This window comes from Cetorhinus maximus, chromosome 3 (assembly GCF_964194155.1).
Source record: "Cetorhinus maximus chromosome 3, sCetMax3.hap1.1, whole genome shotgun sequence".
Lineage (NCBI taxonomy): Eukaryota > Metazoa > Chordata > Chondrichthyes > Lamniformes > Cetorhinidae > Cetorhinus > Cetorhinus maximus.
The window spans coordinates 203,206,568-203,232,914 of record NC_135881.1 but is presented as its reverse complement, the minus strand read 5'-3'; the positions used below and the strand labels follow the sequence as shown (position 1 = coordinate 203,232,914).

The window sequence follows — 26,347 nt, the reverse complement described above, 5'->3', positions numbered from 1 at the left end:
AATGCTTTGTCTGGTTAAGTCGATGGGTTGCTGCCTTAATGGAGATTAGTTTGGGAATTTTTAAGAGTTATGATAGCAGTAATTTGTAGCCATGCGTATATATATTTTAACCTGTGTAAATTAATAAAAGGTTTCATTTAGTTTAATGTAAAACCTCAAACTGGTAGTCTGATTCCTGAATTTAGAGTCACATCTCAAACATAACACTTAAAATGATAGGTTATGACAGTTATTTAAAGTTTCCCTCTGGGATTTTTAAATAACTCAGCTTTACCAACTGCATCGATCATAACACTTTCATGCCCACATGTCCGTCCTTGGCCTGCTGCCATGTTCCAGTGAAGCCCAACGCAAACTGGAGGAACAGCACCTCATCTTCCGATTAGGCACTTTACAACCTTCCGGACTTAACATTGAGTTCAACAAATTCAGAGCATGAACTCTCTCCTCCCTCGTGACCCCTTATTTTAATCAATTTTTAAACATTTATTTGTTCGTTTGTTTTATCCTTTCTCCCAATACCCAGTCCCCCACAGGGCCATCTGCCACTTGTTTTTATGTTTTACTTTCACAGAGCGCTGACCCTTGGTCTGCTGTTAACACCTTCTGCTATCTTATCTTTATTGCATTATCAGCACCTTTGTCCTGTGTCCATACGATCTTTATCAATCTCTCCTTTGCTATCACCTCTCCTTGATCTTCTATGCTGCTCCACTCCCTCTTGAACGGTATAAAATCCATCACATCACATTTCTACTTCTCTTTAGCTCTGAAGAAGAGCCACATAGACTCAAAACGTTAACTGTTACTCTTCTCCACAGATGCTGCCAGACCTGCTGAGTTTTACCAGCATTTTCTGGTTTTATTTCAGATTTCCAGCATCCGCAGTATTTCGCTTTTATCTGAGTCAGTGATGTATGTAGGGACAGTAATGTAGGACAAGGTCTTGTAAGGATAGGCATTTTTAATTCAACAAGTTGGGCATGTGGAGCTTGGTGGAGGGAATAATATTTGTGGATGTAAAGTAGGCGCAGTTGTGGGCTGTAGCGTTTAAAATTAGTTGTAGATTATACAGGCTAGGAGCTTAGGACTTGAAGTAAACTTTTCAGCCCCTTGAGCCCGTTGCGCTATGCTGTTAGATCATGGCTGACCTATACCTCAACACTATTAACCTGTTGTTTCTCCATATCCCTTGATACTCTTATCTAAGAAACTCAATTTCCCCCGTTCTTCAACATTTTTCTTTATTCATTCACAGGATGTGGGCGTTGCTGGCAAAGCATTTGTTCCCCACCTCTAATTGCCTTTGAAACTGAGTCTCCTACTTGGTCATTTCAAGGGGCATTTTGAGGGGGCAGTACTCTGGATTACCATTACTCCTGTATGAAAGATGATTCCTGATTTCACTCCTAACTGGCTTAGCTCTAATTTCAAGATTATGCCCCTTGACTCTGGATTCCCACACCAAAAGAAGTATTTCTCTCTACCCTTTCAAATCCCTTTATCATTTTGAACACCTCTATTAGGTAACCCAGCCCCATCTAAACACGAGTACGGACCAACGCAATGCAATGTGTCCTCGTAATTTAATTCCCTGAAGCCCAGTATCATTTCCTGAGGTGTGGTGCCCAAAGTTGACTGCAGCACTCCAAGTAGGGTCTGACCTGGGCTCTAAATTACCACTATTATATTCCCTTAAGGTAAAGACCTTTTTGGTTGTTTCTAATAACTCGTGTATGAGGACACTTGCATAGAATATACAGCACAGAAACAGGCTATTAGACCCAATTAGTCTGTGTTGAGTTTATACTCAACATCAGTATCCTCCCATTCTGCCTGCCTCACCTTAGCCTTTCAGCATATCTTTCTATTCCCCTTTCTTCTCTGTATTCATCTATTTTACTTTTGGACACATCTGTGGCATTTACCTCAACCCCTTCCTGTGGTGGTGAGTTCCACATTCTAACCATGCTCTGAGCAAAGAAATTTCTCCTCACTTCCTCATTGAATTTACTAGTTAATACTCTGTGTGTATATGGTCCTTCACTTTGGACTCTTCCACAATTGGAAACATTCTCATCACATCTAGTCTGTCTGACCCATTCATAATTTTAAGGACCTCTTTCGGGCACTAAATCTTCTCTTTTCCACAGAGAAAAGTGCCAATCTATTCAATCATTCCTGATACCTGTACTTGCTCAGCACTGCCATCATCCTTGCAAGTCTATTTTCTCCATTCCTAACGTTCCTTTGTTCCTACACAGATCACATCGTTAAGAAAATATTCTGATTTATTTTTCTTCAATTTTAAATAAATGAATAGATCATACAGCCCTACATTGAACTTCCTCTCGTTGCTATTCTAGTCCTCTTGTTACAAAGGCTAGTGTTCCATTAGCCTTTTTGATTATGTATTTTTATACCTGACTGTAATTTAGTGATCTGTATACATGGACCCCACGTACCTAGCTGTTCACCATTTTCTTTTATCAATACTCTGATCTATCCTTTGGCTCAATTGAACATTTACCTGCATTGAATACCACTTTCATCAGTTTTCCCCATTCTCTTAACCTATCACTTAGGCGTTCCCAAAAAGCCATGGGAAATCGACTTATATCTTACAAATTAGACTGATGCCTCATATTTTCTGAATAATGAGCGACTGCTCATTTCTACCTCAGGATAAAATATAATGGTGTAACTGAGACAATTGTAAAAGGTTGTGCCTCTCATTAAATTGGAGATAGCTATAGTTCTCGGTATTGTGCCAAAAACGGATTCAAGTCCTGGCATCCTGATGTTGATAACTGTTCTCTGATCATGCAAAGTGCACAGACTTTCAAAACCTGAAAATAGTTACCAAGTGAATGGAGCTTTGTGAATCCTCTCATGTATAAATTGCAGCCTAGAGTGTAATTTGCTGCTTGTGCTTCCTAGTCACAGACCAAGAATATGGTATAACAGCAACCTGAAAGCAGGTTGCAAGGTCACAGATGCACTTGGAGAATTGGATAAACGAAATAATGTGAGCATAAAGTTTAACTCCTGTATTCTTTTCTTGGTAGATCGAGCTGGCAGTATAAGCACCTTAGATTCTTTGGAATTTGCTCGGTATTCTGATGATGGAAATCGGGAGACTGATGAACGGGTGGCAGGTAAGCATCATCTCACGTCTTGGCGTAAACTTATACAACATATAGCTGATCGTGTCTTCAGATTCTTGGTAAATGTGAAACTTCTGTGATTAAATCCTGTTTGGGCTGGACAAATCTCTTATTTTTGCGCGTTTTGTCCTGATGTTTCATAAAGGTATTTCTATTTGATTGCAAGTTACGCAAATTGTGTCGAATGTACCTTCCCACCACCTCCTCCACCCTCAAATTGCACCAACCTCTTTCAATGCCATAAAGAGGGTTGCTATTCATAAAACTAATCTTGAAAGTTTCTCTTTGCTTTTTATTTAGCACTGCAGCTAGAGTTCAAAACTAAAAGTAAGCCACATGAGGTGATCGCTTGACTAGCACAGTTTTGAATTTCAGTTTCAACTAAAGTTTGCCATTGGGTTGTCCTTAACCAGCAATGTTTGGTCTGAAGGAGGGGAACTGGCTGACGGGCCTTTCAATCTCCAGCCTTGTTTCCTTTGGTTGAACCATGAATAACATTTGGGTGTGTGGATTAGGGCAAGGTAGGAAAATTTCAAAGATAAAAATTTAGTGCCATAGAGTGCATCTTATTAAAACATGTTTGTTTGCTGCAGAACATTTTAGCAAAGGTCCACTCCAAATGTAGCGTAAATTTTATATAGTGGCTGCCAAATAATCGCATTACAGAGAAAATAAACCGTGGCATTATAACACTGGTAGGAAAGAATGCTTGACAAAGCTTAATATCAGAATTGTTTTCGACACTGAAAAGATGAAGCACATTTTGTACAGTCTAAAATGCAGTATATTCAACTAACAATTTGACATTGGAATTCAGTGTTCAAATGAAGTGTAGTCCCATTTTAGCATGTGCAGGAATAATTGGAAAAAGCTATTCACATGTTGAGCAAGAAATAATATTCCTGCACTGCATGCAGTGTTGAGAATTTATTGAAGTGTCTGGCTCTTTATATGATTTAGCAGGTTTGCTAAATTGTGCAGTTTACACATTAAGATAACTCCGTGTCTGGCTACAGTTAAGTGCTGCTCTGTTCCGTTGGGATGTCAAATTATGTAGCGTTTAATTGCTGCATGACTGGAGATCAACGAGTGTGGTATTGGTTTTTGAGAACATCATGACTGATCTTATGTTTTATTTGCTGAATGACGCAAATGAGTATCTGTCCAGCCAAAGATTGTGTTTTTTATCAAGTGATGGCTTCTATTTTGACTGGAAGAGAAGAATGAGACATTCTGTTTCTCTTAATTTGCTTTTCTGGCTTTCCAATTGACACTGGAATTTCTGCTGGTGTTACCTTACAATTTAAAAAAACAAATACTTTCTCCCTGTTTTGGTGTTATTTTACCCGCCACAGCACTCTGCTTCCTCAGTCAGCTTCCAATTCAGTGCAAAACACTGGCTCCCTTTGGAAATGAAACAGTTCCTGGCCTGTTTCCATAATAAACCACTCCAGTGTCTAATAGAAGCCTAGATGATGAGTTTTCATCATGGGAAATTACACTACCAGAACTGAGAGATTTTCCAAACAGGGCAGAGATATCTTTGTCTGTAACTTAAAGAAAAAGGCCACCTTAGACAGGGCGCAACCTTTCTTTTTTCCTCTTCTCGCCCCAAACCCAGCTCCAGTCTGCCTGTATTTTAAATATTTGTACATAGGATGAAATTGTTCAAGAAATACAACTTGATTGACCTTCTGAGCAGAGAAAATTTAAAGAGACTCCAGATTTATCTTGATGTGCCTTGCTATGGAGCAGGCATAAGAATGAATTACCAGCTGATTGTGCATGCATCGCTGGTGTTGACTGTCAATGGATCCTGTTAACATTGACTTCTCCAGCTGCAGCCCTCATTGATAAATCCCTCCTTGATAAGTTGCTAAATGAAGCGTGTCATTGGTGAATCTGCACAGCTGATAGCTGTTATACTCCATTTTATTATTTCTCAACCAAAGTTAAGGCCAACATTTTGCATCAAGTTACCTGGTGCTCCATAATCTCTATGTAACTTTAATGATATATTCATTTCAGTAGAAGGATGCAATAGTTCATATTAGGAATTTCAATATATTTGTTTCATTATTTAAATTAGAACTCAACTGTAACGTATAAGAGCTTACGCAATTGGTAAGTGAAACTGAAGACCTTTTCAAAGCTCCAAGTATGTACTGCAAATGGGTTATCATTGGATAGAATTTTCTCAGGGTTTTAATTGGAAATATTATTCCTCCAAATTGAAATGAGAATTTTTGGATTGACCTTGCTCTCCAGGGTAAATTACAGTTAAAGTACTTGACCTTTTATGCTGTGAGGTACCTACACTAGCATCCTGAGTTCCTAACGTGAGTGTCTCGTGCAGCTGGCTGGAACTCTCAGGTAAACCTGCAGGGATTTTCCCAAGTCCATCAACCAGAGGACTTTATCTTTAACCCAGTTTTGGGACTGCAGACCTTTAGTGAATCCAGACAACTTTTTGGATCGCAGCCAACCACCTGAAACCCGGTCCCTCTGGAGTTAGCAGTGCTAGTACGGGTCGTGTGTAGCGTAAAATCAAGCCAGATTGCTTACAGTGGTTCCAGGAGAGCCTCAATGCTGGGATGATGGCAGGAAAGCAGCTCAACAGCAGTTGGATTTGGAAACAAAGTGAGGCAGGCCACAGTCAAGTGGGGAAAGTAGGAAGTGTTGAAACCGATACTAGCGCTGGTCATCAGAACAGTCTTGCCGGCTGAACTGTTCCATTTGACTGTTATTTGACAGCGGAGGAGAGAAAATGCAAGGAAGATGGGATTTGATGTGCACTTTAACTAGCCAGTAAATCGTGTACTAATGAAAGTTTTGCTGGTAATATACTTTTCATAAAATGCTTTCTGCTTTAACCCTGTTTATTGCTTATAGAAGATTATCCGGGGTTGGGGGGTGGGGGGCGGTGTTTACTGCAAATTGTGCAACTGAAGGCCATTGATTTCTAAGTGATCTGTAATTGAAGATATGTATCTTTGATTCACAAATGCACCACAGCCATGCTTGAAAAAGCGTTTGTAGTTAAAGGCATGTTTATGTTTGTTTATATTTAACTATCAGCACAAATAAGATCAGCTCTTTTTTTTTGTAAACATTTTTCCAAGTGGTAGGAACTACACGTTAGCCAGTCTTAAACTCCTGTACTTCTTTTGAGCTTTGAACAGTCCTGGTTCCTATTGCAAATATATACTTTTCAAGTGTGGCATGCTGTAAAATACTTGTACTGAGCAACCATTAAAATGAATACCAAGCACAGGTATATTGCCGAGAAATTGGAAAGTTGCATAAGTTATACTGCAGACCTGACGTTTGAAACATTTTTTTATGGTTTGAATTCATTTTGGGCAATCTATAATAAACACGCGAGCTATCGTTGTGAATCTAAACCAATCCACAGAAAAGATACATGTTTATAGCTCATAATTAATAATTAGCGGTGCAGTTTGTGCTTGTCCACTGGCTGAAATAAAGATCAACATAATACATTGTAATTTAACTGACAAGTACTTTATTCTGAGGTCTCTTTAAAACGCTTGCCATTAAGCATTGTATTTACTAATAAAGTAGTAAACTTTAAAAATGTGCAGCGAAGCAAGATCTATTTTACATGTGAATAGCTGAAAGCAGGCTGGTGGCTCCATGTTTAAACCAGCAACATGTCCATGAAGGTGCTACACCTGTGTACTTATACCTGCCTCAGCATTCGTCAGTGTTGAGTTGTTGCTGTCACCTGATCTCTATACGATCCCTTTCTGTTTCACCAGTATTATGTTCCTGCGTGCTTGTAGTTTATTGATGCCGAACCTTGCTGTTCACAACATGCTGCCGCATCTGTGAAATTCTTTCCATTTCCATCCATTTGAATTAATTGTTCTGCACTGTTGATCTGCATTATTGGGAAAAGTAGTCAAATCCTGAATGGACCTTTTTTTTAAAAAAAAAATCTCTCTCCTTCAGCATTGTAGTTTGATAAAATTATGTACTACTAGAATAAGCCCCAGGCATAATAGTTCTTGACTTTATCATTGGAAGCAAAGCGATAGTAGTTGACCAACGGCATTCTCTTGTTCCGGCACAGAACCCATTCCCAACAAGGAGCAGCTGCCCCTCCCATTGCTTCCCCACAGCAGTGCAGCTGAGTTGGGTCTTGAGTGAAGAAAAGGGAATAGTACAGCACAGTTTCCCAAATATACTGCATTGCCATTACTAATAAATTGAATTTCTTTTATTCTCTACAATTTGGTCTGATTTTTCAATTCCAACCTAAACTAGTAGAAGACCAGCTACAAATCTGCTAATTGAATGATTTTCTTGGAAGGGCTTGCTTAGCATCGTAAAACCATTTCGAAGTTGCTGTTCAGTTGATGCATGTAAGTTTTAGATCTATTAAGCCATTAAAACAAACAGCTGAAGTTACTGAGGGAGTGCTGCATTGTTGGAAGTGCCCTGTCTGCTCACGGGTGGATGTAAAAAAAAAAAAAACCCATGGCACTACTCTTAAGAAGAGCAGTGGAGTTATCCCTGGTTTCCTGGCCAATATTTATCCTTCGATCAACATCAACAAAACATTATCTGGTCATTATCACATTGTTGTTGTCGGAGCTTGCTGCATGCAAATTGGCTGCTGTGCTTTCTACATTACAACAGTGACTACACTTCAAAAGTATTTCATTGGCTGTAAATAATTTTTGAGATGTCCAATGGTTATGAAGGGTGCTATATAAATGCAAGTCACCTTGTTCTTATGGGAAATTGTATGTATATGTTGGATGCAGTTGCACTTCGAGTATAAATGTACCTATTTTCTCTACCTCCTCCACACCCCTCAGTCAAATAACCTACTGTGCATCCATAAGTATTTTCACATAACAAAATACCTTATAAAACATTTGAAAAATCGAAAGCCTGCTTTAATGCTAACTAGTGACTAAAATTAACTAATCTTTAAAGTTGACTTACTTTTCAGATTAGTAGGATTAATTCATTTTCCTCTTTTTTTTCCAAACCCTCTTATGTTCCACGCCCCCATGCCACAACAAACGAGCAAAAAAATCCGTAAATTGCTTGTAATAATGAGAGCTGTTTGTTTTCAAATGTTCATAAAGCAAGGAAATCTGTTTCCTGGGGATATTCATATTTGGGACTTCCGCCCGACATTGTAGAAAATGCTGTAGAAAATGGATTGGTTGTAAAATACCAGTAAATGATCTTTTTTTATTAATTGTAACTGTTAGACTCTTAAAACTATTGATAATTTAGGTTGGTTCACATCCATGGCAGGACTGACCATCTACCTGTTGTGCAACTCATTCAGTGTTCATGATGAAGATCAGGTGAACAAGCAAATAATATATTGCATCTATATAGGGCCTTTAACTTGGCAAATCATCCCAAGACTCGCCATAGGAGCATTATCAAACAACATTTGACATGGAATTGCAAAATGAGGTATTAGAACAGGTGACCAGAAGCTTGGTCAACCATCTGGATTTTAAACAGCATCATAAAGGAGGAAAGAGGCAGAGAAGTTTTTAGGGAGGAAATTCTTGGAGCTTGGGGCTTAGCCAGCTGAAAGATACCAATGGTGGAGCGACTAAAATTATGGGGGACACAAAAGGTCCAGATTATCGACCACACCACAACCTTGAAAATCACCCCATCGTCTTATGAGACTTACTTTGTGCAAAATTATCTTTTTGTTTGCAGCATCATTTCTAGTCCTCCACTGTGTCAGTGCAGTTTGCCGGACTGAAATAATGCTGCTGTTAATTTCTGAAAGAAGTCGCCGTTTATGTGTAAGTATTTCCAAGCAAAATGGTCAATTTCCTTTTTCCAAAGTGGGTGGAGTGACTAGTCATCAGTAGGTGTTGGCACAGATGCAGAATCCCGCTTTTGTTTTGATGGACTGGAGAGAATGGGAGAGCAGGAAAGAAAGAGATGGTCGATTACAAAGTGATGTCCCGGATTGACCATCTTTCAGAAAAGCAGGTTTAAACTTCCAAATCTCTGATCACCATTTGCACTCCCTATATTGTGTTATCTGCAGATCAACAATGCATTAGAATGCTGTGTAGCCCATTCTTTATATCCGTATATCTGCTCTTGATCTGTGCATACATAATGTTATGAGAAACATGGTAGGTTATGTCAGCGCACTTCAAGACCTAATTAGACAGTTTTGTTTTTGGTTCAAGCTGAAACTTTACTATGATTTGTTGACCATTTGAAACTGTGAATTTTTTCCATACTATTTTTTCTTTAGGGAATGCTTTAAATTCTGGCTTTAAATAAGATGTAAGTAAAACATAACACAGTTGTGGTTGACAAGGATTTAATATCAACAGAGACATTAACAATACTGCTTGATTTTTTTTTTCCCAGGAGAGGTGGGGGAAGCATCTTAGTAACACTGCAATGGGGGATTAACAGGTGATGTGAGATGCAAGTCCCCGGTAGAATAGTTACTATTATACTTGGGTTTTAATTGGAGGGGCAAAGTAGCCTTTTCTTGCTCTTTCTATGTTCTCGTAGCTGAGTTATCTTTGGGAAACTATTGTGTTACAGGAAATATCAAAACAATCTATAGCTGTTAAATGTTACTTGGCTTTTGGACTGTGCTTTAGTGAAACAAAATCTTCGCGGTTTGCGAGACTTATGATGATAATCCCGTTGTATATTAAGCATATGGACATACTGGGGCTGCTGTTCTGATAGGTATTTTGGCCTGGAGTTTCCGTTCAATTGTGCTTCCTTTTTTTTCTTTCTTGGAACAACTCCCCTAATGTTTGGTGTAACCAGTGTAAAGAATTGCAGAATTTTAACCGCAAATCTAGTTTTCACGATCTTTTTGTGCTAGTTTTAAAGGTGGCTCATTAGAAGCTGCAAAAACTGGTCACATCCCTTGGGCCAATTAGCTGCGTTGGGAGTTTGACTAATTACACTTGTTTACGGGCCTTTGAGGAGATTCCAAAAATTAAACTGTTAACTGTTGTGTTAAGAACTGTGTAAGTTAGGTTTTAAATGAATTGTTTCTTTAAATTTACTAAAGAACTGACTACTGTACCCCAATCTAAACTGAAAATTGTTTTGTATATTTTTATAAAAACTATTTTGGTAATTTAAAATCAGATTACTCAAGTGGACACTGATTGAAAATGCATATTTTTCCTGAACCCTCTGCTGTATTAATCAACTTTTACCAAGTTAACAATCGTAAATATATCAAGGAATAGTTTAAAAAGCAAAATTTTAAAAATAAAATTAACGTTTTAAAATGCCGTCTGTTTGCACTGGGTTAGGGTAGATCTCACATCCAGCAACATATAAATGAGCAGAAACTTGGGTGGCGGGGGGACACTTAAAACGGGTGCAATTTGGGCTTGAATTGCCGGTTGCACCAAAGTGGAAATTCTGCCCCTTCATGTGTGACTTTATTTGCTGCCTCTACAAAAATGTTTCAGAAAGTAATCGCAGCATCACTTTTTGCCCAGCCATTCATTTTCTTTGAACTTACGCAAGCCTCTTGACACACAGGATTGAGCCCATTGGACCAAAGAGTTCTCCATTACTTACCATTAACATTGCTGTCTGCCACCCATCCCGCCTCAGAGATGCAATTAGATGCTTGTGATTGGAAGCAAATGTCTTGGTATAATCAATGGCTTAAGCTTCAAGCTGGTGCAATCGCACCCACCCATTTGAATGTCATCATTTTGTTAAAGCCTCAGAAGATTTATCATCTCACCAGATGACTCGTTTAAAGACTTTTTTTTGTCCAACCGGGTGACATTTGTATTAAGCCGTAAACAATTTCAAGCATACAGTTGAAAATCTATAAAAAGAACGGGAAATGACCTCAGGCTAGAGTTCTCCCATTAACTGTTTCTCCTGAAGCTGTAAATTACAAGATGAATCTTGCCCATTGTAGCTGGAGACACAAGTGCATATTCTAACAGATTGGCGCTCACAGCATAGTATATGATTGAACAGTATTTAGTGACAAAACCCAAACTTGAGTTTCCATAGCAATTTGAACATGCAGTCTTATACTCCTCGATGATAATATGTTAAAAAGTGGAGTATGATCATGCATTGCTCAGTTGTACTACTATAAATTCCTGCGTCAGTCATGAGAAAATCGTGCTGAGCAACTTGTTAACAGAACATGCCGTTCAGAAGATCTCTGCATTGATACAATGGAAGGTAACAGCTACCAAGACCTTATATTGATAAGGTCATTGATAGCTACCAAGACGTTACACTGATAGTGTCAGTAAGGCTGTAAGCAATATATTTGTATATTGACTGGTATGCAGCTAACTACAGGCTGCAAACAATATCATTGTATATCGACCGGTATGCAGCTAACTACAATCGATTAGATCCGTAATTAACAAAGGAAGTAGAAAGACTTTGAGAAGCTAATTGGGACTCTGGTTGAAAGCACTGAGCTTCTGGTTCCCAAAAATGAAGCAAGCCCATGTAACTAAAGCTGAAAACCAAACAAATCATTTCTTACTGAATAAGCAAGATATGGACCAGGAATTCAAAAATGCACATTTAGAACGGTGTCACAGTATGTCCACATGATTTGTTAGTCCCGCCAACCTGTCTTAAACCGTCATGCCTACCAGTGTTACATCTAGCAGTCCGGTTGAAGACGGATGCTGGTGAAATTGCCCATCAAATCAATGTGTTCCTGCTTGAGCTTGAAGGTTTTAGATGTCAGAGATATGTAGAAATCTGCCAAGTTTCCAAAATGCTGCATTGCTTTGTATCAAACATATGATATTAGAGCCAATGTCCAAGTTATAGATATACAGAGCTAGTTGAGTACAAGAAAGAGTGGGACCATTGTCATCACACTGTTGCACTAAATTTCAGTGCATGCACGCAGTGGTGGTAATCATAAACAGGGTCCTATGTTCTGCAAATTAAAAGCTTTGTTGTAAAATGCTATTATGTTGTGTTGTGTACATTCACCTTTTATTTAGGCTTGATGTATAGTTTACTTCAGATGAGCAAGGAACTCTGTTTAATTTTGAAAATGCTGCTGATGATATACTTGCTGGAATTATCTCTTGTGCATTTTAATTAACTCCAAATTAAATATTTTGCTCAACTTTTCTGAACATATGTCTTAATATCTGCTTGAAATTTTGATAACTATTATAAAGATTAACTGGTGGAAGTAATGGTTGTTATAGCGATTAAGCATAGCTACTCTATTTGATGCTCCTCAGTATATTTTTTATGCAGCTTAACTAGGAGGAATTTTTTTTTTTCCAGTGGCTATAATTTAATCGTTTTCATTGGGAAACTGCATTTTTTTAAAAATGAGCGAATTGAGGATTTGGATAGATTGTACTAAGTATGTGAAAGTATGGAAAAAATCTCACCAAACTATTCTTATGCAAACTCTGCTGCATGTATTCACAAGATTCCATAAATTGCACGCGTTCTGTTTTCAAAACTGTTTTTTCTTTTATTTTCACACCCATCCTTGTTTTTATTTTTCCTTTTTCTTGGTTGGATTCCTCTGTGTGTTTAATACAATCCCTGTCCAGTCCTGGAATTTGAACTGCGGAAAGCCAAGGAGACCATTCAGTCCCTTCGTGCCAACCTGACACAAGCTGCAGGTGGTGTACATTATACTTTCTTCTCTTTCTACTTTCATAATGCATAAACAAGCCTGGAACATTTAACATTCGTGTAAATCTATTTTTGCTTTTTCAGCCTTCACAGAAAGTGATGTTCCTTTACAGGAGCGGAAAAATTATAAATCCAGCCCTGAAATTCAGGTAAGATTTCATGGAGGGGGCGGGAGGGGTCGAAGCAAATGAGATTTTTTTATTGTAAAGGTTGACATTGCCTGAGGAAGCCAAATGTTTCCCTGGAGCAATTTTGTTGGTGTTGCCTGTTTTATGTCATTTTGAGAAAAATGTGTACTCATAGTTTGTGACTCTCTTTGTTGGTGGGGCAGGGGGAAAGAGAATTGGTCGACACTCTTGTCAAGTTAATTGTTTGTGTCTGAAAACACATTTTGGATATAACTATCCTATGATAAATTACTCAACCTTTCTGCTTGCTTGCAGAGGTCAGTAGTGTCCATTGATATCAGAACTGTCTTTTCTATGTTATCCTTGACCTTTTCATCTCACTGTCTGGCCAGGTAAGCTAGTATCACTCTTTCCCATGCTGGTTCCAACGCAACAGAATGTAGTGATAGCTTACCAGCTGCCATGGGTTGACACATTGCAACTCTCAACAATCTTTGCACATGCAAGATCTAATGTTGCCACCACCTTCTCTGCACACCCCCACCCATCCCCCAAAGAAAAAGCAACAGCAAGGACGGGATGTGCCCCATAACTTTTTTTGTAGATATATGTATGTTCGAAGCCTCCCCACCTGACTCCCACTTAAAAGTCTGACATTCTGCACATTCTCCTCCGTCGTTTCCCTGTTATGTTCTGTTAGTTCTCAAAGCCCTAGCACAACGGTTCTAGCCACACAGCTCTGAGTTGCACGTGTTATTTTCACTCCCTGATTCCTAGAGAGATTGATACCGTGCTGCTCCAAAGCATGCTTATTATCCAGCACTTCAGGATTTACTCCGACCCTCAAATTCCTGTAAAAGAACAGTCATTTCATGCTAAACTTCTGTGATATAATTGGAGTACATAACTTGGGCTTGGGGTACATACAGATAAATGTGTAGTAATGATTTGGTTGTTAGAATTCACTTGCATCCCTTGCAGTGTCTCTGCATGTGCATTATCTGAACATGATGTGATGAGTTTTTTTTAAAAAATGAAGTGATGTAATGTGTTAGATTACTGGTGAAGCAGCAAGCACGATCGATAGTGTAAACTCAGTACTTCCTAATCTCGAAAGTACTCATTCAGATTGTTAAATTTGTACACTCAGAATTATAATTGCATCTTCTATGTGACTGATACCGGTGCTTTTATTTTCCTTTTACTTTTTCTTACTTGAGCACAGAACATTTCAATGTAATGTTTTAGATTTGTGCTCGGAAAGCATTCATACCATGCATGAAAAAATGTAAAATTTTAAAGAGAGTGAAGAGGAGATATAAGGCATTTAAAACTGAAGGGTTTAATAAAGTAAATAAAGAGAAACTTGCTACACTGGCATTATGGTCGGTAGCCAAAGGAAACTGTTTTGGCATAAGAACCAGAGGGGAGATGGAGAGAATTATGATTGCAGTGCACTGCCTGAAAGGGTGGTGGAAATAGATTCAAGAGTAACTTTCAAAAGGGAATTTGATTATATAATTGGAAAGGAAATATTTGCAGAGCTGCAGGGAAATAGCAGGGGAGTGAGACTAATTGGATCACTCTTTCAAAGAACCAACACAGACACAAAGGGCCAAATGCCTTCCTTCACTGTTGTAGGATTGTGATATGATTCTATGGCTCTGAGTATATTGAAGTTGTTAACAAAGCAGTGATGGTTATAGTACTCTGCATCACCCCACACCAAATTGAGCCCTGGCTTTGTAAAACCTTGGCTTTCGATTTGTTTGTCATTTACTTCCATCTAAACAAGATTAAATAGAATTGGTTAGGTACATTTATGAAACATATTGATAAAAATCTTTGACATTGTAGGTAAAGAAGCAAAGGTTATGGGTATTCTTTTATGAAATAGATCAAGAACATCATCAATTTCACTTTGCCATTTTGAAAAGAAGATTGAGCCTTGATCTTCGACAATGTTCAGTTGTGAATGTGATTTAAAATTATTTTGGTAGTTTGCGTTGTTAATATTTTGCTGGTTTTGTTTCTTCTATTTTGAACAATACTTCCTCTTTGATATATTGAGACCTGCTGGATTTTGTATGTTTTTCAAATGCAGGATTATTAGTAAAGCATTTTTTTAATGACTAAAGGAGGGTAAAATTTGATTATCCATTTTCATCTGGCCTCAAAATTTATAATATACAAAATTACTTCTCTTTTAGGAACACCTGTCTTGTGGGAAAGACTTGATATTTTCCGTTCACACAATGTTTTTGGATGCATTGCCTTATGATGGCTCAAATTCTTATTTTCTTTATATAGGAAGCTGTTAAACCTCTTGAGAAAAGAGCATTAAATTTCCTAGTGAATGAATATTTATTGAAGATTAATTACAAACTCACCTCAATAACCTTTTCGGATGAAAATGATGACCAGGTAATAATGTTTAAAATGTATGTTAATGAACAGCCCAGATAAATTAGCATTTGATCAATTTTTTTCTATGATGTCAGAGGCACCTGTTTATATACTGACTATAGTTGTAGCCTTTAAGTTGCATATCTTAATGGCATGGTTGATGGAAGGATCATCAATACGTTTATAACTGGTTGATTTAAAAGATTATATTTTGTCAATCTTGCATGGCTTTGCCCATAGGGATTCAAAAGTAAGTAGCCTTCAGATGCAGTGATGTTATAGAGGGAGCAAGAATTAATTTGGCCAGAGGGCAGGTGGTTCAGCCTCCATGTTAAAGTCAGCTACAAAAATGGATGGAATATATAAGATTTAATATTATTTACAGAAATTGTGAAATTTACAGTAATTTTAGAAGCAAGGAATTAAGTATTGGTCGGGGCAAGGGAGTTTCTCTGCAACATAGGTTGAAGAGCAAAGGTGCAAGACTAAGGTCCTATAGTGTCACCACTTTTGGGAGAATGTATTGCCAGCATGATGGAAGCACTTTCCATCATTAACATGGACATGGGAACTTCTAATGGAAAAAGTTGCCTTTAAAAACGTGTCTCCAAATTGCAATGGGAAATAAGGATTTGCAGACCAGGAGTGAGAGATATATTTTCCTGCTATCTTTGCTGATGATTTTATTAGTGGTTACTAGGCTCCGGGTGCACCAACAGCCTGATCCCTATTTCATAGACTGCTTCATTGAAGAGTACGGTAGCATTGTTGATATCTTACTGGACTAGTAACCCAGAGAACATGAGTTCAAATCACATTGTAGCAGTTTGAGAATTTGAATCCTTGGATGTTGACTCCAGCTCATGGCTTTATGGTCAAACATGGGCAGGAAATGCTCCTATCCATGACCATCTACTACCCTCCCTCAGCTGACAAACCATTACTCCTCCTTGATGAACACCGTTCTGGGTGAATGACTTCAACTGACTGAGCTGCTGTAACTGGCAGACTGGGCTTGTGACAAGTGATAAGAGAACCAACTGGAGGGGATAACTTACTTTGTTCTCACCAATCAACCTCACTGCAGATGGCTCTGTCTTGATGGTTTGGATAGGAGTGATCTTTGTGAGACCATGACTTTTCTTCACATTGAAGACACCATTTATCATGTCATCTGGACCCTACCGCCATGCTGAATGGAATAGATTAAAAACAGATCTAGCAGCTCAAAATCAATGACAGCAACATTTTATTCCACCACTATTTGTAACCCCAAAGCCCCAAATGTATGTCTCCCCTCCATCATCATCAAGCTAAGTATTGAGTTCCTTGCCCAAAGGCAGGTCCAACCCACACGACCTCCACCATGGGTAGGGCAAGGAGGCAGATCTCAAATCCAGCCCAGCCAAAACTGGATCAAACCCTGTGTGCTGTGGCACCAATCTAATACACACAGGCCATCCAGCCAGCTGAGCCAACCTGGCCCCTAAAGGTGTCAGAGTTGCTGTGGCAATATACACTTTTACATGCATGTTGCAGCCTGGAATTATGGATAATAATGGTAGAGGCTCCAATTTCTTTCAATCAGCAAATTGGCCATCAAGTCCTGGAGTGACACTTGAACCCAGAGCTTCTAGCTGAGAGGCAGGGACACTACCACTGTGCCACAAGACCTCCCAAGCCAACCCTCTTACACTGAGTGAGTGTGGCAAAGCATGCCAGGAGGAGCACCAGGCTTATCTGAAAATGAGTTCCCAAACTAATGAAGCTACTACACGGGGTGACATGTATGTAATACGTAGACATAGCGTGCTAAACTAACCCACAAATCAGGTCAAAGTTGTGGAATGCTGCCATATCCAGTGGTGAACGATGATGGACGATTAAACAACTCTCAGCAGGAAGAGACTCCAATAACATCCCACCTCAACGTTGACAGAACCCAGCATGAATGTAAAAGACAATGCTGAATTTTCAAATCTCTCTTCAGCCAGAAGTATCAAGTAGATGGTTCGTCTCAGGCCCCTCCTGAATTCTTTCTCATCCCAGATGCCAATCTTAAGCCAATTCAGTTCACTATGGGATATCAGGAAATGGAACTCAGCAATAAGATGCACCACAACCTTCTCAAGAGCAACTTGGGATGGGAAGTATGCCCTGGTCTTGCCAGCGATGCTCATGCCCCAAGAATACATTTTTTTTAAAAAAATTAATGCTTTAAATTTAGTATTGTGTGTGAACTTCTTAAAAGCTGCAACTATTTCTCAATTTCATTCTGATCCTTATATAGTAATTCTGAGCTAGGATATATATTGCTGTTAATTGAGTGATGGTAAAACAATAATTCTTCTAGCATTTGGCTCTTAAGTTATTGCTTCAGGGCATAAAGCTTGGATTTTTGTGAAATTAGAGTTCTTTTTAAGACCATTTTGATTGTATAGATTTAATCCTATACTAATTCATAAAATGGCTTCTTAAGCTAGTTTCATTTGGTTACTGAGCAGATCAATTCTCAACCACAATTCTTAGAAATGAGCTTTGTAATTTCGAACAGTGTGTCTGAAATCTGGTATCTGTATAAATCTAGCATATACTGAAATAAGCTGCTTTGCCATGTGAATTACTTTACAGTTATAGCTTTTTCTGCCACATCTATTTCACAGCAGGAAGGCAGTTTTGTGTATACAGACATAAGCCTGCAATAAATTGAGACCCATGCCTTCTGAGATTGTGTACCTGGGCTTAACAATTACTGCACAATTGTAGTTAAAGCTGCCTGATTGTGGTGGACATCTGACACATTCACCTAACACTCTCTCAAACCACTGCAGAAATGCTAATACGTATATACACAAGATAAACAATGCATAAAAGCTTTAAAATGCTGAGAATGCAATGCCAGCATACAAAATGGGATTAGCCCTCATGTGGTTGAAGTACTCTTCTACATACTTATTGCATTGCTTGATCGAAACAGAAATTCTAGATGATTATTCTCTCTAGATGTTCACATTCAAGCCCTGTACTCTAGTCGTCCCATGAAGTTTGGATTTTCAGTCATAACTGAAGACATGAAAGAATTCTCAGTGGCGTAATCCAAAGGCCTCTGAAATCAGGTTTAGTCATTTCTGATCAAAAGCGCAATGGTGCAAATTTTAATCCTGATGAGCAGGTATTCCCATGTTGTGTCTCCCATACCTGCTAATGCATTGTTCACGTGTAATTTAATTAGCACCTAGAACAAAGCCCCTGCAGTCAACATCGTCTGGCCCAGCTGATTAATTTATCTCCAGCCCTCCGTTTTAAAATTGGGTAAAATAAGATAATGTCCATTTTTCTCTAGTTATTACAGAATCATGAAATTAGATACCAACATATTCCCATTTTGTCACAAGGCACTTGTGTGTAATCAGTATTCGACTTGATATTTGATTTATAATTATGGAAAATGTAATTTCCTATGGAAAGTATTAAATAGAATTGTTTTCCAAACTTTTTAGGATTTTGAATTGTGGGATGATGTTGGGTTGAACATTCCAAAGCCTCCAGACTTGTTGCAAATGTATCGGGAGTATGGAAGCCATGCAACCTCATCGAAAGAAATGAAGGACGTGGCTATTGGAGTGGAGCCAAATGAATTGCAAGTTCTACAAAATGTCGAAGAATTAGCTACTTTGCAACAACCACAGTTAGAAGTAAGAAGTTCAACTGAGCAGTATAGTGTATACATTATAAAACCAGTTCAGCTGTTGAGACTGCTTGGATTATGTGTACCAGTACAGTCCAAACTCAGATGCTTATATTGTTGGCTTAGCATAATGAGACTTCGAAATATAGTTTAAAATGATAGCTTTTTAATAAGTGATAAACTAAATGGATCATTCATGTTTTTTTAGGGCAAAGTTTATAAAATGGATTGGTGTTTTCGTCGTGTAATTGTTTTGTGTATATGTAACACACATCTTGCATTGTAAAAATGAGAAAATGTTGCCCCAGGCCTGGAGTAGTGTGGAATCAGATGAACCAGGGAAGGTGCAGGTTCAAGCAGTGCTCTGTACTGAATGAGCTGTTTTCAACTAAGGTAGATGTTTAGATACTATAATTGGTGCTTTATATTCTACAGAAATTCCCTGTTCTCCAGTCAAAATGCTAAATACCCAGACCAAATCAGAACAATATGTATATTGTAGCGGGGAAAATCGCCCAATCTCAGTATGAGGTGAAGCTTTTTAAAGTAGCCTTGACGGTGCTTTCTTACCCCACAGTGGGATAATATCCTATTTGAATGTTTGGATTAAACTTGAATCAAATAATGGTTAAGATTATGCTTAAAGCTGTTACTCGAACATTACAAACTCTCTTTGCAGAGATGTAAGCAAATTATTCCTGCGTGTAATTTATTTCCAGCAAGCAAAAATAGTGCAAAAGCTCCAAGATCAACTTAGTGTGTTAAACAATGAGAAGACATCCCTTGCAACACAAATCAGACAGTTTAAGAGGTATGTGATATTATAAAAAGATGTGAAATCTACATTTTGCCTAACTTTGTCCAATTTAGCTGAAATTTACCTCTGCTGTCCCTCATATTTATTAAAATCCAATTCTTGTATTGGAATATTGGAATTTGAACAGGGGAAGACGTTTTACCACTCATTATGTTGAGGATTCCTTTTCAGTGTCTCCAGCCTGTAAATTACAATTGAGAGCATTTAATTCTAAGCGGTTTCTTCAATTTTAATTGAATAAGATGATTCTGACTTTGTTCCGTGCTATTCGTTTTAAACCCGTCCATGATTTGAGTTTCCCCACTGTAGCTGCTATCTAACTTTGTCTTCAAATTAAACCTTTCTCATTCCCCTGCCTCTCCACCCATCGCTGTTGGTAAAATGAATCTAGCTGTCCAGCTTCAACCCAGTGGTCTTCCTGTGATTGAAGCCAGCTGAATTCAAATACCTGCTTCTGCTAGGATTCAAGTATATGCTTCTGCATGGAGCCCAGCATGTTATGGTTAATTACTAATTATTAGTTAATACTAATGTCCTGGTATTATGTCAGTTTTTATAAAATATTTATTGGACATGCCAGTTCTTTTTATTGTATCTAATATGGGCGCAATTAATTTTAAAAGCACAGCTAAAGTTTAAATGCCTTTCTAAATAGCCAAATGTGTTGCACTATAAATGTAATTTTTTTTATTCGAACAGTGAAATAGAAGCTCTCAAGCAACAAAACTTTGCTGCTGTAGCTGCTACCACTGATAGCACGATGCTTCCTCCGGTCACGACTGAACAAGTGCCTCAGAATAGGCCAATAGATAGCGGGGAATATCTGGACATCCGAAGTTTTGAAAGCTGTAGCGAAGAAAAGGAGATCTCCACTTCTTGCCCAATAGACACTAACACAAGTGCTACAAGTCTTGCTGTCACTTCTGTTACAGTAACAACACTAACGCCACATAAGAAAGAAACTGAACTGGCAACAGTTCGTTCTCAGTCAGCTCGTGAGCCGGTACAGTTCGATAAACCAAACAGGTTAGTCACTATAAGTGCTTATAGAATAGCAAACAATTGATATACTGTTCATCTCTTTTATTCAGTTTATGTTGGATTACTTACATGTATATTAAATTCTTGCCTGCATACTAAACTCTTACCTTTAATTTCAAAAGAAATCAAATTTAACTGGCCTGTTGATCTGTTCTCCATGCTTAATCACCAGGCATCTTTTGGGTTATTACTCACTGTCACCAAGAAAGAGTTCTTGCAATATAATCATTGAAACGCAACAGTAAAAACTTGACTTTTTTTTTGTGAAAGTTATCATCCCTGCTGCGCTTTCCATATAATCGCACGTTTATCTAGTGCTTCTAACTTGTGTTCATCAAGGTTAGGACAAGGAATTGAGGGAAGGTTTGCTACCCAGATACCATAATATAGCAGAAAATGTGGAAATGCTGGCTTCTGAACAGATCTGAACAGTAAGAAATCACTTGGTCCATAATCATCAGTGACTGCTTATGTGGGTACGCCACAGGGCTACCAGATCTTGGTTAGTTCGCTACGTAACTTATTTCTTAAGTTTTTTTTTTGGACGTGAGGTGTGAGTGGTGGTGGACAGGGAGGAAAAGTCAGATTTGTATTCTACAATGACCTGGCCTATTAGCAAATCATGCAAGTGTCAGTGGCAAATATCACTAAATTACACATAGCTTAAGATTCATAGCAGGGTCTGGGCAATGCCGAGAGGATTTGGAGGGAGAAAATGGGATGTTGCTTTGCTCTTCTGGATGAATGGGAAAAGAGGAAGTGGAATAATTTTGTATCCCCAGATTAGCTTTCTTCATTGTTGCACACAGCAGCAGAAATTTTAGACTTTAAGGCAGTCCGTTTTCAAGCCTGAACTGTTGCCATTAACAATATTTAACTTGAAATTTAGAGACAAACTGGCATCTTGGAGTGAACACTTTTCCAAAATGAATGATATATCAAAAAACCCACTAAACATCCTCCTTTCTGCATTGTGAACTACTGATTAGTATGAGCTTATAAAATTTCTCCTGAACAAGTTTTTGCAATCTACTGCAAAACAGTAAAACTAACTTGGCAATTTGACTAAACTATTTATAGAATGTAAAAAGTCTTGAGTGGCAAGATTGCGGTGTTCTGCTCACGCTAATGCCTGGATCTCATCCCAGTTAAATCTCTTTCAAAAGACATTAATTCTCCATTTTAAACTAGAAGAATTTCATCTTGATACATTAGTGCAACTTGTACCAGTGCATCACAATTTCAAGGCTTAAGTCTCTTGTTTCATAAAGATCTATTTTCCGTCCAACTCAAAACATTGGTAGTGACTTGCCCAATGAACTTTCACTGGGAAAATGAGGCTGAAGATTAATGTCTTTCCACCAGTCTGAGTTACCAGTAGAAGACTTTAAACTCTGACTTATAATGCATTACTCTTTTATAAAGAGTGCTAATGTTCTATGTTTCAAATCTTGAATGTGTGCTCTGATCCAATTTTTACTGCACCTTGGTTCAGTGGTAGCACACTCCGTGCTGAATGGAAGGTTATGGGATCAGATCACTGCAGTACAGTACAGAGGGAGTTCTACGCTGTTGGAGGTGCCGCCTTTGAATAAAACACTTGCCCCATCAAATGGATGTAAAAGATCACATGGCACTAATCGAAAGAAGACAAGTAGACACACCCTAGTCAAGGTTCATTCCTTAACCAGCACCCTGAAGAAGGGTCAAATGGACTCGAAACGTTAACTCTGTTTATCTCTCCACAGTTGCTGCAAGGTTTGCTGAGTTTTCCAACATGTTCTGGTTTTGTGCCTAAAATAAATTATCTGGTCATTTTATTTCATTGTTGATATGGGATATTAAAGCTCTTTGGGATGTTCTAAATTTGTGAAAGGTGCAATATAAATGAAATTCTTATTTATTTGTCTTTTTTCCATCTGATCATTTGTCAACCATTTGAGATCACAGTTCCGGACATGCTCAGCTGTGCTGATTCTGGCCTGTGCTGATTTTAACACCGCCTTATGCTTTTGGATCAGAATCCAGGGCTGAACAAGAATTTGATCCTTAGTACAAAGGAAGATGGCTGTGGTTGTTGGAGGCATTTGTTAAGGTGCCACACCAAAGGTTATTGTGGAAAGTAAAAGCTCATGGTGCAGGGGGTAACATATTAGCATGGATAGAAGATTGGCTGGCTGGCAGAAAACAGAGTATACATAAATGGGTCTTTTTCTGATTGGCAGGATGTGATGAGTGGAGTCCCACAGGGGTGTCTCCTGGGGCTGTCTCTGGGGCCTCAACTTTTTACAATTTATATCAATGACTTAGATGAGGGGAGTGAAGGCATGGTAGCTAAATTTGCAGATGAGACAAAGATAGGTAGGAAAGTATGTTGTGAAAAGGACATAAAGAGGTTGCAGACAGATAGAGATAAATTGAGTGGGAAAAAATCTGGCAGATGGAGTATAATGTAAGAAAATGTGACGTTGTTCACTTTGGCTAGAAGAATGAAAAAGCAGAGTATTACTTAAATGGAGAATGGCTGCAGAATTCCAAGCTGCTGAGGGATCTGGGTGTTCTCGTGCATGAGTCATAAAAGGTTAGTATGCAGGTACAGCAAGTAATTAAGAAGGCTTTTTTTAAATTCAATTATGGGATGTGGCCTTCGCTGGCTGGGCCAGCATTTAGTGCTCATCCCTAGTGGCCCTTGAGAAGGTGGTGGTGAGCTGTTGCATTGAACTGCTGCAGTCCATGTGGCGTGGGTACACCCATGGTGCTGTTAGGAAGGGAGTTCCAGGATTTTGACCCAGTGACAGTGAAGGAACGGTGATATATTTTTCCAAGTCGGGATGGTGAGTGGCTTGGAGGGGAGCTTCCAGGTGGTGGTGTCCCCATCTATCTGCTGCCTTTGTCCTTCCAGATGGTAATAGTAGGTTTGGAAGGTACTGTTTAAGGAGCCTTGGTGAATTCCTGCAATGCACCTTGTAGATGGTACACACTGTTGCCAATGTGTGTCGGTGGCAGCAAGAGTGAATGGCACCACATCCACAAACCATCAAGCGGGCTGCTTTGTCCTGGATGGTGTCAAGCTTCTTGAGTGTGGCGGGAGTTGCACTCATCCAGGCCATTGGGGAGTATTCCATCACACTCCTGACTTGTGCCTTGTAGATGGTGGACTGGTTTTGGGGAGTCACGAGGTGTGTTACCCGTCACATGATTCCTAGCCTCTGACCTTCTCTTCTAGCCACAGTATTTATATGGCTAGTCCAGTTCAGTTTTTGGTCAACAGTAACCCCCAGGATGTTGATAGTGGGGGATTTAGCAATGTTAATGCCATTGAATGTCATGGGGTGATGGTTAGATGCTCTCTTATTGGAGATGGTCATTGCCTGGCACTTGTGTGGCACAAATGTTACTTGCCACTTGTCAGCCTGAGCCTGGATATTGTCCAGGTCTTGCTGCATTTAGGCATGGACTACTTCAGTATCTGAAGAGTCGCGAATGGTGCTGAACATTGTGCAATCATCAGCGAACATCCCCACTTCTGACCTTATGATGGAAGGAAGGTCATTGATGGAACAGCTGAAGATGGTTGGGCTGAGGACACTACCCTGAGGAACTCCTGCTGTGATGACCTGGAGCTGAAATGACTGACCTCCAACAACCACAACCATCTTCCTTTGTGCCAGGTATGACTCCAACCAATGGAGAGATTTCCCCCTGATTGGCATTGACTTCAGTTTTGCTAGGGTTCCTTGATGCTACACTCGGTCAAATGCTGCCTTGATGTCAAGTACAGTCACTCTCACCTCACATTGGGAGTTCAGCTCTTTTGTCCATGTTTGAACCAAGGCTGTAATGAGGCCAGGAGCTGAGCAGCTCTGGTGGAACCCAAAATGATTGTCAGTGAGGAGGTTATTGCTAAGCAAATGCCACTTGATAGCGCTGTTGATGACCCCTTCCATTACTAATGGTTGAAAGTAGACTGATGAGGTGATAATTGGCTGGTTTGGATGCGTCCTGCTTTTTGTGTACAGGACATACCTGGGCAATTTTCCATATAGCCCTGCAGATGCCAGTGTGTAGCTGTACTGAACAGTTTGGCTAGGGGTGCAGTAAGTTCTGGAGCACAAGTCTTCAGTACAATTGCCAAAATATTGTCAGGGCCCATAGCCTTTGCACTATCCAGTGCCTTCAGCCGTTTCTTGATATCATGTGGAATGAATCGAATTGGCTGAAGACTGGCATCTGTGATGCTGGGGACCTCTGGAGGAGGCTGAGATGGATCATCTTCTCAGGACTTCTGGCTGAAAATTGTAGCAAATGCTTCAGCCTTACCTTTTGCACTTAATGATGGGGGAGCCCAGCATTTGAGAGTGGGGATATTTGTGGAGCCGCCACCTCCAATGAGTTGTTTAATTGTCCACCACCATTCACAACTGGTTGTAGCAGGACTGCAGAGCTTAGATCTGATCCGTTGGTTGTGGGATTGCTTAGCTCTGTCTATCACTTGCTGCTTATGCTGTTTGGCACACAAGTAGTCCTGTGTTATAGCTTCACCAGTTGACACCTAATTTTTAGGTATGCCTGGTGCTGCTCCTGGCATGCCCTCCTGCACTCTTCATTGAACCAGGGTTGAACCCCTGGCTTGATGGTAATGGTAGAGTGGGAGATATGCCGGGCCATGAGGTTACAGATTGTGTTCGAGTACAATTCTGCTGCTGCTGATGGCCCACAGCGTCGCATGGATGTCCAGTCTTGAATTGAATTGAATCTATCCCATTTGGCACGGTGGTAGTGCCACACAACATAATGGAGGGTATCCTCAATGTGAAGGCAGAACTTCATCTACACAACGACTGGTGTGGTGATCACTCCTACCGACACTATCATGGACAGATGCATCTGCAGCAGGCATGATTGGTGAGGTCAAATGTTTTTCCTTCTTGGTTCCCTCACCACCTGCTGTAGACCCCGTCCAGCAACTATGTCCTTTAGGACTCGGCCACCTCGGTCAGTAGTGGTGCTACCAAGCCACTCTTGGTGATTGACATTGATGCCCCCTATCCAGAGTACATTCTGTGCCCTTGCCCCCCTCAGTGCTTCCTCCAAGTGATGTTCAACATGGAGGTGCACTGATTAATCATCTGAGGAAGGGTGGTACGTGGTAATCAGCAGGAGGTTTCCTTGCCCATATTTGTCCTGATGCCATGAGACTTCATGGGGTCCCGAGGCGATGTTGAGGACTACTCGGGCAACTCCCTCCCTGTATACCATCTCTGCTGGGTCTGCCCTGCTGTTGGTGATGGAATGTTATCCTTTATTATGAGAGGAATTGAACATAAAAGTAAGAATGTTATGCTTCAGTTATGAGGACATTGGTGGGACCACATCTTGAATATTGTGTGCAATTTTAGTCTCCTTATTTAAGGAAGGATGTCAGTGCATT

The 26,347-nt window shown here is 39.5% G+C and overlaps 1 protein-coding gene across 7 annotated transcripts in view; it reads left to right on the top strand.

Moving 5' to 3' along the window:
* Positions 1-26,347, top strand: part of relch (RAB11 binding and LisH domain, coiled-coil and HEAT repeat containing) — a 98,924-nt gene that overhangs the window by 11,450 nt on the left and 61,127 nt on the right. For 6 of the 7 annotated variants that reach the window (XR_013576262.1, XR_013576263.1, XM_078539639.1 and 3 more), the window contains exons 2-8: positions 3,069-3,158; positions 12,752-12,823; positions 12,921-12,985; positions 15,275-15,388; positions 18,871-19,065; positions 19,778-19,869; positions 20,575-20,901. Coding sequence is in view for 5 of the 7 variants with exons in the window: in XM_078539639.1 (XP_078395765.1) it covers positions 3,069-3,158; positions 12,752-12,823; positions 12,921-12,985; positions 15,275-15,388; positions 18,871-19,065; positions 19,778-19,869; positions 20,575-20,901 (955 nt within the window). In the remaining 2 variants the exon portion in view is untranslated. The remainder of the gene's footprint in view (positions 1-3,068; positions 3,159-12,751; positions 12,824-12,920; positions 12,986-15,274; positions 15,389-18,870; positions 19,066-19,777; positions 19,870-20,574; positions 20,902-26,347) is intronic. The other variant, XM_078539640.1, reaches the window with a different exon arrangement.